The following is an 18101-nucleotide window of genomic DNA, read 5'->3' on the forward strand; positions in this document are numbered from 1 at the left end:
GATCCCAGCGGTCCCCGCCCAGCCCGCTCGGGACTAATGACTCGGCCGCGCATCCCCCCGCGCAGCGCCGTCTCCCTCCGCGGGCGCGGGCCGCGCTGCTCTCTGGGACATGTAGTCCGGAGGGACGGGGGGAGCGCGAGCAGGCAGGTGCAGTCACTGGAGCTCGCCGCCGGCGCTGCGCTGAGAACAGCTGATTCACCGGAGACTGGCAGAAGGCCAGCCAACCGGAAAACGACATTTCCAAACTGCCGGCGTGGATTGGCTAGTGCGGGGAGGCCGGGGGCGGGATCGGCAGTGGCGGGACGATTCGGACGGCGGGACATTCCTGGGCTCTGACAGGCGCCGGGGAGCGGCCGTTGGGAGCGCGCGCCCCTGCCTCCCTTCCCCTCCCCGTGCAGCGGCGTGGCGGTGCCGCGGGCGGGGGCGGCCGCTGCCGGGATTAGGGGCTCCTCGCTAAATCCTTTGCTGCGTGGAGGCTGCGGCGGCGGCTTTAGCCCTGAGCCCCCCCCCCTCCCCCTGCGGCGCCCTGCCCGGCCGAGCCCAGCTAAGCCGCGCTAATCGCTGGCGCCCAGCTCGGCCAGGGCCGCCGGGCCTGGGCCCGCTCGCGGGCAGCGGTCTCTTCTCATCGTCTCCCCCGGGCGCGGCCATGGAGCCGCGGCGATCGCGGCCGCGTTACTGCGCCCCGTCCTCGCCGCCGGGTCGCGGCGGGCGGGAGAACAAGGGGCTCCGTCGGAAGGGCCCGCCGGGGTCCGGGAGCGCCGGCGGCCCCGAGGAGGCGGCGGACGGCAGGAAGCCTAAATTCGTAAGTACGAGTCGATCCCAAGCCGCCCCCCATCCCGGCTGGGGCCGACCGCGGCGGGGCTGCCTGAAGTGTGGGCCTGTCGGCGGCCCTGCCCGGCCCTGCGGGGCGCCTCCCCGCCGGGTATGTGCCGAGGGGGCCCGACCCTGCGGCGGGCCTGTCCTCCCGGAGAGACGGGGGGTCGGGTGGGAATCGAGGGGCTATGAAACGGCGCCGTCGACTTCAACAGGGCTTCAAAGTGTGAGCCCGCCCGCTCCAGCTCGCCTCTTCCTTGCTTGCCTGAAAGGACCTGGTGTTATTTTGCAGCAGAGGCCTCTCCTCTTCATCGTAAAGCTTTATTTTTTTACTCCCTGTTTGACAGCTGTAGGTGTAAGGGGAACAGAACAGACCTTCAGCTCTTAAATAATGTTACTTTTATCAGAACTGGATTTTTAAAAATTCATTTATTTTAGCAATGTAAACTGTACAGTGAAAACCTGAGTCTTTCAGTTGAAGGGACATAGTAAACTTCTCCCTAGCCCTGCTTTTACAAAATTTTGGCTAGCACACCAAGAAATTGGGAAACTTGAAATGGCTAATAAATGTCCACAAGATAATGTGTCTGTAAGATGTGCTCTAACTAAAAAACACCCAGGAACAGCCAGTTTTTGTTGGGATGTTATGAAATTTGCAAGTATTAAAGCTGTGACAGACATATTCTACAGGTCTTGTATCCACCACATGCAGAGCAGATGCATACCATGCTCGTATTTAGGTGATGCATATGTTAGTCTTTGTTTAGCTGGTTCTGAGCTCACTTGCTCTGAGCTGTATTATGCACTTACAGAATAGATACTGTAATAAATAACATACAGTAGATTCTTGATTCTAAGGCTTCTTTGTGCTATATTCAGTAGTTGAGTGTCTGGCACTTGAGTACAGGTTCAAAAAGGTATACCATATTTCGTATGCAGCTAGTTGAAGTCAGCCAATAAGCAATATCAAACTGTAGGCTGGCCAAACCTGTTCTGGAAGGTTACAGCTTGCTCCTAGCATTCCTGTTTTCTGGAATCCTTTGCATATTGTGGCTGCACAGACTGCTGTTTGAACCAAGTCCTTGTGCCTGTTTTTGCATGTTAGAATAGGCATGTATGAAACAGTGTGACCAAGAGCTGTTTGCTTGTCTTCATAATTGGCTATGTATCTAGTGGTGGTGCATGCATTTTACTCATGGAGGTGACATGGCTGGATATGCCTTAGCATAGGATCCCTGAGTAAAAACCTATATGGTCTGCTCAGGCTAAAAGGTTGGATAGGTTTACTGTATATGACTTGATGGCCGGATTGTTGCTGTGGTGTGGGAGACATGGATTTCTGTGTGTTTGAGACTGACAAGAGCACTGAGTCAAGAGGTTTTAGTTCTTATTGATACTTTAACTGCTAAGTTCTTATGCAGACAGGATATTGCAATCATTTTCCACTTTTTTTCTCTAACCATGTGTTAAAACAGAAATAGGGTGTTGCCATCATGTTCACTTTTTTTTTCCTAACCATGTGTTAAAATAGAAATACAATAATTTATAGGGAGTATAACCCTGCCAGATATGTAATACAAGCTATTGAGTTTTTTTTCTTACATGGTCTGATTGGCTTTTTAGTGAAAGAAGGCCTTCTCTCTGGTGCAGATGAGCTTGTTTGATATATGTCTAGACTTCCCAGGCTAGGCAAGAGTGGTTTTGAGCATGTGGAGATATGGGTATCAGCTTACTGGCTTTTTGAGGTCACAGTGTTGATTTTTGACCCAGCTACAGAAAATAAAGGGAGTTGAATTTGGGTGGTCATTATGTGGGTGGTGGTGGTTTTTTGGTTGGTTTTTTTTTTTTTTTATTTTATTTTGTCCTGTCCCTGTTCCCCCTGCCCAGTTTCTGAAACTCTTTAAGCAGGGATGACTGGGAATATCCTTAATTCATGAGAATGCCTTGTCAAACTGCAACTTACAAAAGCATTTGAAAAATGGTCAAAAAAGGTGATTATCCCACTGTATTCAGTGTTGATGCAGCCTCACCTTGAATACTGTGTACAGTTCTGGGCTCCACAATTTAAGGAGGATGTTCAGGTCCTCAAATGTGTCCAGAGGAGGGCAACAAAGCTGGTGAAAGGGCTGGAAGGAATGTGCTATGAGGAGCGGCTAAGGACTTTGGGCTTGTCTCTTTTAGAGAAAAGGAGGCTGAGGGGCAAACTCATTGCTCTCTACAGCTTCCTGAGGAGGGGAAGTGGAGAGGGAGGTGCTGATCTCTTCTCCCTGGTATCCAGTGACAGGACGCGTGGGAATGGTTCAAAGCTGCACCAGGGGAGGTTTAGACTGGACATTAGGAAGCATTTCTTTACCGAGAGGGTGATCAAACACTGGAACAGGCTTGCTAGAGAGGTGGTCAATGTCCCAAGCCTGTCAGTGTTTAAGAGGCATTTGGACAATGCCCTTAATAACATGCTTTAGCTTTGGGTCAGCCCTGAATTGGTCAGGCAGTTGGAAGGGACCTACAACAATCATCTAGTCCAATTGAAATATTCTATCCTATTCTATTCTGCCCTGGGGTGTTGATAGGGCACTGAAGAATGATAGTTCTCCGAACCTGGATTGTGTTCTAGGTATGCCATTAGCTCATTGGGTGACCTTAAAAAGAGTCAGAGGTGAATATTTCTTGAATAGAGTTTAGTGTCTCTGTCTTTGTGTAAACTGTTGTGAAGGGTATAGTTTACAAATGTGATCTGTGGAATTTAACCGTTACTAAAGGGCAGCAGGCTGCACCATGCCTCAAAACCTAAGGAGCTGCTGTAGCTACTATAACCTTTGAAATGTAGTCTCTCATCCCTGGTTTGTCCTGGCTAATAATTTCTGGTGGAGAAACGTACACAGTGGTACAGTTAGGATTACTGTAATAGTTGTAGATATCAACCAGCTTCTTTGATTGGGGTAGTTCACTTGAAGGGTACTATGAGATAGGCTTTTCTTTCTATCGCTTCATAAATTTCTGCCCTGAGATATTGCAATACAGAATATTTATCATTTGGCTATTAAATCTAAAATTGGTAAACTCTTTCCTATCTACCACCTGTTGTCTTACAAGACTGGTTTGGTTTTTTGGGGGGGAGATGATATATCTGTGTTGACTTTTTCACATCTAACTCTTTGGTAATACATCTTCAATATATTTCTATTAGTTAAATTAGTTTTGTGGCAGGAACTTCTCTCACCCCTTTGAATTCTCTGTAATCCCGTCTTAGATATAGACTGTAGCCTTTGCTGTGTTTGGGATACTTAACAGTGCCATACTTCTCCATGTCACCTGAATTATGTTTCTGATCTCTTGTACGTTTGTCAAATGTGGATGAAATTGGCTGTTAGATTCAGTGAACTTAAGTCATCCAGATTGTGTTAGTTTAATTTTCCTCAGTGCGAAGGGCTTGAAAAGAAGTTCCAGGTTGGACCCTTCCAATCAATGCAACGTATTGATCTGTCACAGCAGATATGCTAATCTGAAAAATAATTTGATTCCCTGACAAACATGAGGTGAAATTGAGTTGCTGGTTGACAAAGCTGACATTGTTAACTTGTACCTCCTTCCCGCCCCTGCCCCCCTCCCAGAAGAAATTCTTGTTTAGCAGGAGGAAAATCTCTCTGTTTTAAAAACCACTTCATTTGAAGGGGGGAGAAAGAGTCTTTGGGCTAAACAACTGTAGTGGTTGATTCCAATCAAATGTCATCTTGAAGTACTGCCTTTCTGAATAAACTAGCTTCTCGGAAGAAGTGAATGAATTGTAAGTCCTCAGTTCTCTCTGTTCTTTTACAGAATCGTTTAAAAAAAATTAAGGAGTGATGGTTAATTTTGCAGCACGTACCAGCTTGGTTTTGTTCAGCAGGACCAAGGTTTTGGAAGGGTGGGACTGTTAAAAGGGTAAAAGATATTCTATGATACTGTGGTACTTCAGCTTACTGAAAGCTCTTACATTCACCCTTGGGAGTTAGGGCTTGGTAAAAAGAGGAAATGAATTGAAGGATGGCAGAGTTTATACCTGTTTTCTGTGTATACATTGACTGAGCAGGAAACTTGAAATCTGCTGGGGAATGGGGTAAAAAGCAGTTGCTTGCCACTTCCTCTCCTTGACTTTTTTTTTTCCCTTTTCCATTAGAAATGTTTGGAAATCATAAAAGTGAGTGCTAGATTATGTAACTTCCAATTGCACTTTACTGGGACTACATCTTGTAGACACTAGTCCTCAAAAGATCAACTTCAATTTCTAGCTCAAGTTAGAGATGGTTCTGTTAATTTCAGTATACCATTGATGTGTCTTCAATGACTTTCACGTTATGTTTTTGATTAAGTTCTTTATGAAATTTATATGAGTCAAGAAGGCTTTCTTGTTTGCACCAATCTGTTAAAAATAGATATATTAACACTTGCATTTAACAGTGTCTGTAAATCAAAGAAAGATGTAGTTAAGAGCAAAAGCACTTCCATTTCTCTGGCTTAGAGAAGAAAGGTAAGACGGATCTGTGTCAATATCTTTAATTACGAAGTGACTGAATTATTGCGGCAGTTATGCTGCAGTGTAAGACCTTGAATCTAAATTAGTCTTTTAAAGAAATGATTGCTGAACAGATGTTACCTAAAGCACTTTATTGCAGCTTTGCAAAATTGTAAATTCCTCATGCTGTTATTTTTGTTGGCATGAATTAACACTGTGGGTTATGATATTAAATTTTAGTGCTGTGTTCTAGCACTTTGTTATATAATCTTGACTGTAAGCACTAATTTTGAGTTTAACTCATCAATGTCTAAACAATATCACTGTATAGAAACTGTCTTGTTAAGATAATTTTGCCCCTGATTGCTTTTCAGACTGCTTTCCAAGCAAAAGAGAGACAGTGTGTGATAAAGCTATTAAATAAATGCTGTAGTAGTATACTGGAAATTAAAAGTAGGAAATGCTGTGAGGTTATACAGCGGTTTCTAAGTTGCACATACAGACTGAGGTAGCAAAGTTACTGAGGAAGTATGGTGACAAAGGAGATCCTAAAGTAATAGCATCTACTGTAATAATCCGATTTACATCTCTCTGAGTCTACAGGTTTCCTTGCAATCCCTGCTTCAGTCTTCTGGTTGTGTTTCTGCTGGAGAATAGCCTTTGGGGAAAAAACAGCTAGTATTGAATCTTTTTGGGGATAGAATTAGTGGGCAGTGTGTGATGAGTTCTTTCTCACTTTCTAATTTAAAACAGTACAGAGGGGGTTGTGTGATTATATGTACATCCTTAGTCTCTGTTTATCTAGTTTCAGCATTCAGGCTTAAGTTGGCCAGTTCTTCTAAAACTCATTGCGTGTTGCTTAAACCCTCCTTGCTTTAACTAAACTGCTTCTACTCAATTGCAAAACACAATGACCTCTTCCTCTATGTCCCAGACTAACAACTAAGTTACCCTGGAAAATGTAATTTCAAGGCATTAGTTTATAAATGTGTTTGTATAGCTGAAGACTAAGCAATGGTGATACTTCTGCTTTTCCAACTGTAGGTGCTACGGATAAATCTGGACTTCTGAAGTATCCTAATGTGCTGGTTTTGGCTGGGATAGAGTTAATTTTCATCACAGTAGCTGGTGTGGGGCTATGTTTTGGAGTTGTGCTGAAAACAGTGTTGATAACACAGGGATGTTTTAGTTACTGCTGAGCAGTGCTTACACAGAGTCAAGGCCTTTTCTGCTTCTCACCCCACCCCACCAGTGAGGAGGCTGGGGGTGCACAAGAAGTTGGGAGGGGATGCAGCTGGGACAGCTGACCCCAACTGACCAAAGGGCTATTCCATACCATATGACGTCATGCCCAGCATATAAAGCTGGGGAAGGACAAGGAAGGGGGGGACGTTCGGAGTGATGGCGTTTGTCTTCCCAAGTAACCACTACACGTGATGGAGCCCTGCTTTCCTGGGGATGGCTGAACACCTGCCTGCCCATGGGAAGTAGTGAATGAATTCCTTTTTTGCTTTGCTTGTGCGTGTGGCTTTTACTTTACCTATTAAACTGTCTTTACTTCAACCCATGAGTTTTCTCACTTTTACTCTTCTGACTGTCTCTTCCATCCCACTGCGTGGGGGAGTGAGTGAGTGGCTGTGTGGTGCTTAGTTTTCAGCTGGGGTTAAACCACGACACCTAATTAACTCCTTAATCTCTTTGACTAGGAAACAGGATGTCAACGTACTTAAAATATTGTTAATTTGTTTTTCAGTTTTCCATATCTACTTTCTACATGATGAACAGACTAGAGGAATACTCGTACATAGCTCCTATGTTCTCAAAAGCAATAATTTAATATTCTTGAGTAGTTCATGGAAGGCACAGAATAGCATATTAGTATTTTCACCCATAGCAAAGCAGTATTCTGTAAACTTATATCATGTTTTTAGCAGTAACTGAATATTAGAGGAATATTACTTAAACCAGATTTATTTACTTGCAGGCCTATGTTTAAGGCAACCTGTTCACTTGAGCAGAAAATGTCTTACTTCTGTGAACTGATATATCCAGGCCTGAAAATAAAAATATGTTCCTGTGGTTGTAAAGCACTCCAACCTCTACCTGACTGTGGTCTAGTTATTTTTTTTCCCCTTATTAGCAATGTGGGTTTTTTGTTTGTTTGGCCTGGCGAGAATAAAAATATACTCCTGTTCTTGAGTCACAGCACTCCTCTAAATTTAATGCTATTAAAAGATCCAGTGTGGTAAGATTTTTATTTTTTGTTAAGACCGCATGTAATGTTCCACATCTCTGTATCCTTGAATGCTACAGAAGACCTAGAAAGCTGGCACTGGTTTTACTTTGTACAGCCTTGCCAGAAGAGAAGGACTTTGGTGAGGGAGAGGGGAAAAAGATCACCCCAGTTCTCATGTTTTAATGAGCTCCTCTGACTGAGAAGTATTATAACATAAAATTCACAAAATAAGTCTTTTGAGATGTCTTACTGCAAGTCATTCAGCCCTTTAATACTAGAGGGCTATAAGATCAGAACATTAGGTTGTAGTTTGCATGGGGTTTCTCCTCCTTTATAAAGAAATCTCCAAATACAATGTCACCAGTGTTGATAGGTGAGTGCTGGTTAAGTAGGTTCACTTCCTTGTAGCAGTTACTTTTGAACCAGACCCCACAACATTGTCTGAAAGAAGTCTTATGCTGGTATTTTTAGACTCCTGTACTGTAGGTAGCCAGTAAGCTGAAGACTTAGACTCATATCTGTATATTGAATTTCTTATACCATTATGGTGTCCTTAATTGGTTGCATGGTAGTCTTTTTTTTCACTAATCAGTCAGATGACCTGGGTCAGTGAGGTGTTCTGATATACAAAATGGGGAACATTTCACCCTTTATCACAGAAAATTTCGTTGCTAAATTTCACAGCTTAATTGAAAGGTACAACGCTGTCTTGAACTATCCCATTAACTTTTGCCTTTTTCAAAGAACAAAACCTGAATCTGAAAAATATTGCCTTGATTCCATGGATGATGACTGTATCTTGTCCAGAGCAGTTGCAGAACATCCAACACCTGTTCCTAAGTGGAGGCAAACCTAATGATGTGCTTCCTGTGTCTGCTTAATGGAATGTACATGATTTTGACATGGATCTCAAACTTCCACCTCAAAGCATATAATGCAGAAGATTTTCATTCTAAGCAGATTACTCAGTCTTCTACCATGTTAGAGGAGGTATCTGTACATTGCTTAAGGCTTAGTGATTAAGTTGTGTGTATGAAAAAGGAATAAATTTGTATGTTCTTTGCTACCAAGTTGCAGTGTAAGACCATGTTAGTGTTTTCTCCTGCAGTTTTGATCATTTAATGATAGGGGTATTACACCAACAAATTCCTAAATGTAAAGTCGTGAGGTCTTGCAAGTGACAGAAATTAACACTTATGCTGTCTTCTGTAGCTATTTAGCAGAATGGGAAGAACAAGTCATAAACCCCAGCTCCGTAGCAGTGTGTGGGGCAGAAGTCTGATGTATCCTTTCACTAGGAGAACACCAACGGGAAGACTGGGATACAGATTGTCAGTCTCCTGACTGGAGTGAAATATTTTCACTTTGTTGTTTTCATTTGTTAGAAATCCTTATCTATTAGACCATGGAATGGGATTGTCATAAAAGTTCAGTACTGACCTAGCTCCAACTTTTTTTATTATTGATGGTAGAACTTCAACTATGTCACTGAGTACTGAGTGTTAACTTCATAGCCATTAGTCAGATGCTTCTTGCTCAGCTTCTTGACAATTCTGAGAGTAGAGCTATCATGGGATAATATTTGCCTTAACACAAATTGTTCTTCCGTTCTGAGGGAAGAGCCAGAGAAGATGTCACAAGTAATGATGCCTAAGTATTGTTGACTTGGTGAAGACAAAGCAAGAGTTTCCAAATCTCATTAATTTGAAAATAGCCATTTACAATTGCTGTAGCTGCTGCTGAGCTTTGTATACTAGGCAGTGAGGGGAGTCTAAGAATAGGGTAAGAGTCTGCCTCACTAAGTATGCGACTTCACTTTTTTCCCATTTCCCGGCCAAGTCTGTTCTCAGCCTCTTCATAAAAACTATAAATGGGATCCCTGCAACACTGACTCATCAACTGGCAATGTTCTTCAGTGCTGCTCTTCAGTTTTGTGCAAGAGCTGTGCGTCCTAGCACTTGCTCTGTTTGTCAATGGGCAGTGGAGAGCAAAAGAGTTGGTTCAGGAACTGTTGCTTCACACAGCAGTGAGTGATCTACAGATTTTTGGATGTTACTACTAATAAATGCTTATGTCAGTTTCCACTCATAACTTCATGCTCTGCTTGCCACATAGGTATTGCATGAGAGTAGTCAACAGTCTTAGTTGTTTGAGTGTTGCAGCTTGGCAGATAGTTTTGAACTGTTGAGGAACTCCATGTTCTTCTGTTGAGTTTGAAATATCTGGACCAATTCCTTGGTGGTGTCCCCACAGCCATTTTGAGAAGACACAATTCTAGTAGCTGAATTATGAGCAGGTCTTCTGTTATAGTATATTTAGCTGTAAAAGATAATATAATGTAACTTGTTTCAAGCTGTGCTTGGTTTGTATTCTCCTGGTATTATTCTGTCTAAGGATCAGATTACAGACTTTTTTTTTTTTTAATCTACACTGTATTCTCTGTATAACTGTGCTGTAAGCCAACAAAGCACAGCTTGCCAAAAAATTATTACTTCATTTCAAGTGCCATGATTCAATACCTTTTAACTTGCATCTTAGTTTGAATAACAGTAACTATAACTGACACTTGCTTTTTTGGGTGTTTTTTTGGGTTTTTTGTTGTTTTTTTACTGCACAATTGTGACATGACTGGTTTCCTGTTTGATTTACAGCACTTAAATATCAAGACACTGACAGATGATGTGGTAAGACAACTTAAGTTTTGCTTTGGCTTTGCTAAGCTAATAACCTTATCACTAATGCAATAGAAATAACCTTATTGATACAATAAATTGTTGTAATTGTGAAGTTAATTTAGTTAATTGGCAAACTCTCACTAAACTGTTAATTATCTGTAACACTCAGTGCAAGTAGCAAAAATCTGTGAATGGCTTTGAACTATGCTTTAATCATGGCTAAATGAGCTTGACACAGGTAATTGTGACAGTTTACATGCGATATAGTGAAGATATCTGTGATTGCATGTTTGATATTCAAGTTACTTAGGCTTCATGGCTAGCTTAAAATACCATGTTTAACAAACTAATGGTTGCTTGTAAAACTCATTAATGCTTGCTTCAAACGATGTTAGGTATATTCAGTGTCATGCTAACACTGTGTTTCTCAAACTTCACCTGTTTCTTGAATAGCAGATGAGGTTCTGTATCACAAAGCAGATTTTTTTTCTTGCTATTGAAGTTACCTATTTCATTTTCTGTAACTATTCTTTTGTAGGTAATAATAGTTTTTCTTTAAGTGGATCGTTCTGCAAAGTCTTTGATTTTACCTAGGAAGTAATGTTCTGTAGGCATCTAAAGATCAGCTGATATGACTTCAGTGCTATACAGAGTTCTTACTGAAGTACTCCTGTGCATAACTGAGAGCAGAAATGGAGAGAGTTTTATGCTGGATGGTGTGCAATACACTTGTGCTGAGAAACACTGCTGTTTCCTAGTTTAGGAACCAATGGTCTGGTTTTTGTTGATTAGGTGTGCAAAGTCATTAGTGTTGAGCATATTGCCTACACCTATCATTCCTAGACTGACTTAAATCACCTGTTGCTATTTCTTAGCAGTATTTCATACGCTGGAAATGGTTATTAAGAAAAATGAGTCTGATGGGTTGATAATACAACCTTGATTCTATAAACTTGTGCTTTACCTTCGAGAGCTGAGGAAATGTTCACAGTTGTCTTAAAGCAAAAGTATTTTTTGGTAACCAGACCTTTATTTTGGTAGTGTCATGTAAGTGGTATAGTCTGGATGCACTAGATCTTGATGTTTGTTTGGTTTTGTGTGTTTGTTGTTTTTTGTTTGCTTGTTTGTTGAAGAGGCTAGCTTGCTGCCTTATTGCACTTGTCCTTTCCTTAGCCTATTGGACTTGTCTAACTTGTAACAGTAGCCACCTTAAGTCAGCAGGTTTATTGTGTTTGTTGAAATAAGGACAAAGAGCCTGATAGCTCTGTAATAAGCAATGTTCTTCCACACTCCTTAAATTTCTCAGAGCATACTGAAGGCCCCTTCACAGATTACACAAACATCACCTGCAAAGTAGTACCAAATTGTCCATATTTTTTTTTTTTTAAGGGAAATGACAGCTCTTTAGTAAAAGGCTAACAGTAAAAAAAAAAAAAAAAAACAAAACCTCAAATGTTGCAATGGCATACGCTTTCAAAGGTGGGTATTTTGTATCTTTCTGTGTCTGATTCTGGGAAATAGCTAATAATGCGAAGTATCTGAGTCCTAGGCAACTTAAACATGGCTCAGAGCAGAATTTTTTTGACATTTCATACCAAGCACAAAAACTGGCAAAGGTATTTTCTCCAAATTCCTTTTGCAACAATGGGGAAAATTGCAGTAAGAGAAGATTAAGAAATTAAAGGTTTAAGATTACTTGATTTTGTAGCTTTCAATGGAATAATATATTTCCTTTCTTCTCATGGGCAGTCATTTGCATGTTAACTTGCTCTCTGCTGCATTATGCTTTATAAAATATTTACACTTTATTACTCCCAGTCTGTTTCGTACAAATACAGTGTTGTATAATGGTGACCAGGAACTTTTTTTTTTAATTTAGGTAAGTTAGCAACATTTTGAGAGTCTAAAATGCAGACTGCTTTTCAATATTTGAATGGTATTGGATTATTCCCGAGATGCTGATTAATTGTCTACTTTTAGTGATGAATGCCCATTACATTCAGAAACACCTTGTTTTTTACACAATCAACACATGCTTCTTTTAGCTTGTTTGTTTAGAAACTATGAAGACAGGAATCTTATTCTTATTCTACAGAGGAGTGGCAAGTAGGTACCTGAGAAATTATCTACCTGCAAGATCACTGTAGAAGCAAGCCTGTTTTCTATCATCTCAAGTGCTCCACATTCCAACAAATGGTTTGTAAGGCTCAAAGATGAAAAAACCTGCATATTAACAGACTTTTATTAAAAAGATATCTTACGTAGACAAAAATGAAATGTATACTAAAATTCCTTATAAATTTATGTTGACTGATTTCACAGCAACTCTGTAAAGATAAGAAAGGCTTTATAATTTCCGGTATATGGAGAAACAAGATTCAGAGTGAAATACATTCTACGCATTCAAGATGTGGCTGTGCAGAGGCCTAAACTCTGTAACTTTTAATTTTCTGCCATTAGTTAAATGATTTGCTCTCAAGAAAGGTAAAATCATCTCTGGGAGATTGAGAGTATTAGGAATACGAAGTCATCTAATGAAAGGGATTCTTCTGTGTATCTTGGTTTATGCAAGTCTTTCTCTTACTAAAAGCTGTACTGCTACCAGTGCAATGTCTCATATAGTAAGAAGTTAATCTTGTAGAGCAATTTGACTGCCAAAGAAAGAATATACTTTTTTTTTAATCTTCTGGAGCTTCAAGGAGGAAAAAGATGTTAAGAGGTCTTTGACTCAGAATCATTGGAAATAACTTCTTTGATCTTATGTGAAGTAAGGGAAAATAGTGATTTGCTTTTACTTCCAAAGATACTGAAATATATTGATGCAACCCGTATTCTCCTGTGTTCCCCATCCACTAAGAATAATAATTATTTCCAAGGAAGACATAGGATTTGTTCAACTTTGTATTCTCCTTCCTATGTTGTTATTGTTCTACTAATTCTTTGTCATGTCTCTACATCAGGGTGTTACAGCAGACTTTCATGATTGAGCTGTTGGCTTCTGTGACTGAAATGACTGGCAAAATGTCTGGGAGATTGAGCTATGCTGTAGTACTTAAGCAGACTTTCCATGTGAAATTGTTTTTACTAAATATATAAATAGTGGGCAGTCAAAAACATGTGAACTTGAAAACTGAGGGTGGCAGTACTTTTTGTCCTACAGATCTATAAGGCAGAGTGAGAAGGACACCTAGAGAACGAGCAAAGCTATAAGCAATACTCTTGTCTTTTTGTCTTCAGCCAGGAAATGAAGATTGCGTACCTGTATATTTCATATCAGAACTCTCCTAATAAATTGTGCCTAGTGATCATCAGTGGTGTCTTGATGGTGTACATATGTGTGTGTGTTTCTTCATGAGAATGGGAGTGGGGAGAGAAAGAAAGAACACTGTTCAGTACTTCTAGTAACACAGTTTGGGCTAAAACAGAACAATTCTATAATCCTGTCTCTTCATAATAAGGTATTAGAAGTAGTGATACCTCATTTGTGGCAAAGAACACATTTCATGTAGTCAGGACTTTTTTCTGATACTGGGTTGCCTACTATTTTAGAATAAAGATTTTCCTGTAGTGCAGTGACATCCTCTAGTAATACATACTCTGTAAACTTGTTTTGGGTGGAAGGTTTGCTGTTCATGTGGTGAAGAAAACAAAGATCCAAGCCGATTGTTACTTTATAGCATTTTGATCTGGAGCCTTTAGGTTAATTTTCTTCTCTAGGAATATCCCAGAGTTTTGCACAGGGATTTGGGATGGTAACAGAAGATAATATTTTACCGTTTCTGTCTTACGAAATTGGTGTAGATTGATGTGCTTTGTGCAGCTAGAGAAACAGAATATGAAGAGATACAGTAGTTGTTCTTATTCTTGTTTCAAGGGCATCAAATCTGTTGGGCTCAACCTTAACGTGAGAGGATTTTGCATGACTTAAATGCTTTACGTGTTCCAGGCATCACTGTTCTTTGTGCTAAACCACAGCGCAGGGATCACAGAGCTAGTGCCAGAAACCTCAGATCCATACGGTATGGTGCAGCTGTTGAGTTGATATGTTAGCTTGGGTCCAGACTGACGCACATCATGTCTAATCTGGTAAGCCCTGTCTCCAAGAATGAACAAGAAAGGAAAAGTCAAGGAATTGAAGGATGTGGTGGATGAAGGAACTTTAGTTCTTTGGGGTTTTTTTCAGTATATTATGAAGTGTATCTTCCATGGCAAAGCCACTGTACTGTGCTGCTGCTTACCCTGAAAAAGGATAGCTTTTTTGTGAATGCTTCGAAGAATTCTTTTTCATGACTTCAGATGATGTTTCAGCTGTAAACTCCTTTCGCTGTTGGTTATGACAAACCCACTTTCATAACTTTCATATCCTGCATAAACCTAACTAATTCTTCCATCTGCTACCTGCTAGCTGCTATTTTTTCCTAAATGCTGGGGTCCAATCACTGCAGTAAACACAGTCTAAAAAGTTTTTATAAAGAAATACAGCTCATATTCATAGTGTTTGTGTATTTAACAAAATTTAGGTTGCTCACCCAGTGATGAGATATTGGATTAGGCCTGCCACTTTAAGTATGGGTAACATCCTTTTTTAGCTAAAATCCTCCTGGCTAGATATGTGGACAGTGTGCATAGTAACTTTTAACTTTGGAGACCTACAAGATGTTGCACACAAACTTTTGCTCCAAATATGGGCAATAGGAAACACATTTTATATGCAAAGTCAAAAATAAATTTTTAGTCTCATTTTAAGAATCTGATCTGTATACAATAAACAGCTGTTGTTAGTCAAGTTGCATTGATACCAACATTCATAGTCCAAATTATCTCAGTAAAAGTCTCATTAAACACTGTTGGAAGTTGTTCTACAAAAACCTCCTAGTATTTATTCTTTTTTCCTGGCGTTGTGCTTATTGTTCCATTGCCTGTTTGGGTCTGAGGGCTTCAGTCTGGATAAGAAGAAAAGTAAGATGCAGTTGATGTAATATTCTGTCCTTGATGTAGGTAAGGTCTGCTGCTAAATCATTTCCCTTGTTCCCTACCCACTTCCTCTCTGTGATCGTAAATAAGACCAGCCATGCCAGTCTATTCAGCTTCATTTGTTGGTTCCCAGAACATTCACAAAGCAGAAGTGTTAGTAGCATTCCTCCAGAAAATAAATGTTTTCTCCTGTTTGGGTTATTCTAGGAGTTACTGTCTGCAAATGGTTAATCATCTTCAACCTAAATTGTTTGGTTAACTGGAAACTGAGTGTTAGCACCATAGTTGTGAGAGTTACAACAATAACTTGAAGTAAATTATGATTGAGAATCTATTGTGGTTTTTTTATGTTTAGTTCAAATTCAACAATATAAAGCAATTAGAACTCTGCTTTTAAATAGAGTATCTGTGTTTATAAGAATGATACTGAACTTACTGGCTGACCAGGCATCCTGCATATGTCAGTTTTGTGTTAAACATGAGTTCCAGTTGTTAACAGCCTCAAAGATGGATAGTCCTATGAGAATTCTGTTGGCAAGTCTTGTTCCCTCAATAGTAGCTGCTGCCATCAGGTTTTTCCATGGGTGTCCCATTCTCATCTGACTGGCTGTCTGCGGTTCCTGAGAAAGGCATTGAATCAAGGCTGGAGTGAAGCACTGGCAGAACTAGGGACTTCTTTCAGTGATCATGAATGTGATTACACATGCATGTGTTAGATTTTATTTTTGAGGAATTTCTTAATATAGCAATAGATTATCTGATGTGTTAATTAAGGGGGTGGGAGAAGATGAGGGAGGCAGGATGGCAGGGAAGTAATACCTTTCATTCCTGCATGCATAGTAGCTCTGTTAGGAGGTGATGTCTTGATAAGCTGTTGAGCCACCAATTAGTCTAGCAATAACTAATCCATTGATTCCTGCATTGTAAGTGTGGAAGTTCAATAGGCACTATTATCTTACAGAGAATGGTATAAGAAGTCTTCACTAAGATCAAAATGAGAGCACAAATAGGTGTACTTTCTAGGAACCTGATCAGAAAGTGTGATGAGCCAGAAGGTTTGTATTGTGGATCTCTTTGTAACTTTGATTTTTCAGATCCATGGTGTGTGCATAAAATCACTTTATTATTTCATAGGCTCTCAGTAGAATAATAGAGAGCATATGAAATAAGAACCAAATAAAACTTCACCATTCATCCTGTGATGGTTGCTTCATTTTGGCTCTTACAGCTATTATTCTTGCTATCAGTGATTCAGATTCTGATACCCAATTTGCAGTCAGTCTGAAATCAACTCTGAGGGGGTGAATGCTGCTTAGCTTTAGTCGTTATTTTATCTCTTTCCTTAGTACTATGTATTGTGGCTTTCTGTATATTTTGAGAATGTCTAGAATACCATTAATAGTTTCAAACAGTGAAGAAGATCATCGTATAATGCTTGATAGCAGATTTGTGGGCTTTAAGCCCATTTGGACTCAATGATCTTAAGGATCTTTTCCAACTTAAATGATTCTATCAATGATGCTGCTATTTTAAGTAGCAAAAATTGTTCCTATGCTAAGACTATCTGATCTTACTGGCAAGGTCACTATGAATGTGTGAACCCTGTTGGATAAAATAAATCCTTTGTTTTGTGAGGGATGGAAAATGTAAGGGGGAAAACGAATCCTCTAACACAACAGAGGCAAGGCTGCTGTAGCTTCATGCCCTGCAGGTCCAACAAGTACTGAGGCTGAGTGTGTACTCCCACTAGGCACCTGCACAAACACATGCATGCAACATGTATGTGTATGCATGGCAGGCCACACAGATCAACACAAACAGCACCATGGGTGTCATCCTCTTACACTCTTTGGCTGATGAGGAGGAAGATCCATTAGTGGAAAACATACAGGGTGAATCCCTCCAGTAGGTGAACTCACAAGCTCACTACCTGGTTGCTGGTCCCCAGATCCCCGACTTCTCTGTGGCTGGCACCTTGATCACATGAGACCCTGAGGCTGCAGGCTCACTCCAGTTGCTGATAAAGATCTCTTCACTCATGGAGAGACACATGTGGGTGTGTGCACATACACACACAGAGCTCTTGGGCAGTTGGTGTGGCTCCCCTGGTCCCTCTGATGGGCAGCTCCCCTTGTGGCCTTGTCTTTAGAAACACAGACAAAAATCTCCATCAGTTTGCCAGGATTCCCTCACCCCTGCAGAAGCAAACTCCCCCAGTAGCCACCCCTTAGAGGCTCTTGTGCACACATGCAGGTGCAGTTAAGCCCCCCAGCCACCTGTGAGGTTATGGTCTCTGGCAGCTGTCCAGAACCTCCCTTATCCCTCCTCTAGCCAGCTCTTCCTGTCCTCTTGCTCTTACAGATACACATTCCACTGCTCTCAGGCCACTTTACCTTCTCACTGGCTAGTCCAGCTTGATAGTTGCTAGCGGTCATTCACTCACCACCCTTGCTCGTTCTAGTTGCTGGCATCATAGACACAACTGAGGCCCTACTCAAGTTGCTGGTACTTATGTTCACTCACTCTGGTCTCTCCAGTTGCTGGTCTGTAGTCCCTCTGACTCATGGTCTGATCCTGTTGCTGACACATGGGCCTCCATACACACATGTGCACACAAAGTAGAGTGTCTCACCCAGGAAAATAGTTGGAAATAAAATTTAATTAGGTAGAACTGACTGTGCTTGTTGAGTACAGGGCATGGCCAGACAGGTGTACCAACTAGCAAACTGTTTACACACAACTGGCCCTATTTATCCCGTTATCTTATCATTTCCCCATGCTTGTTCCTCTCCAAATCACTCAGATCCATCCTTTTCTCTACCTCTGGTTCTTCCCTTAAACATTGCAAAATAAGTCTTGCACAATACCAACATGTTTTTCCCCTTCATCCCATAATGTGTCTTATACTCCT

General features: G+C 40.9%; 1 protein-coding gene across 4 annotated transcripts in view; it reads left to right on the top strand.

Moving 5' to 3' along the window:
- The first annotated feature begins 301 nt into the window (after nt 1-301).
- DIAPH3 (diaphanous related formin 3) overlaps nt 302-18101 on the top strand; it is a 249115-nt gene continuing 231315 nt past the window's right edge. For 2 of the 4 annotated variants that reach the window (XM_075488665.1, XM_075488675.1), the window contains exons 1-2: nt 302-802; nt 10193-10225. In XM_075488665.1, the coding sequence (XP_075344780.1) occupies nt 647-802; nt 10193-10225 (189 nt within the window). In that variant the 5' untranslated portion in view covers nt 302-646. The remainder of the gene's footprint in view (nt 803-10192; nt 10226-18101) is intronic. The other 2 variants (XM_075488650.1, XM_075488656.1) reach the window with 2 other exon arrangements.

This window comes from Mycteria americana, chromosome 1 (genome assembly GCF_035582795.1).
Source record: "Mycteria americana isolate JAX WOST 10 ecotype Jacksonville Zoo and Gardens chromosome 1, USCA_MyAme_1.0, whole genome shotgun sequence".
NCBI classification, from domain to species: Eukaryota; Metazoa; Chordata; class Aves; order Ciconiiformes; family Ciconiidae; genus Mycteria; species Mycteria americana.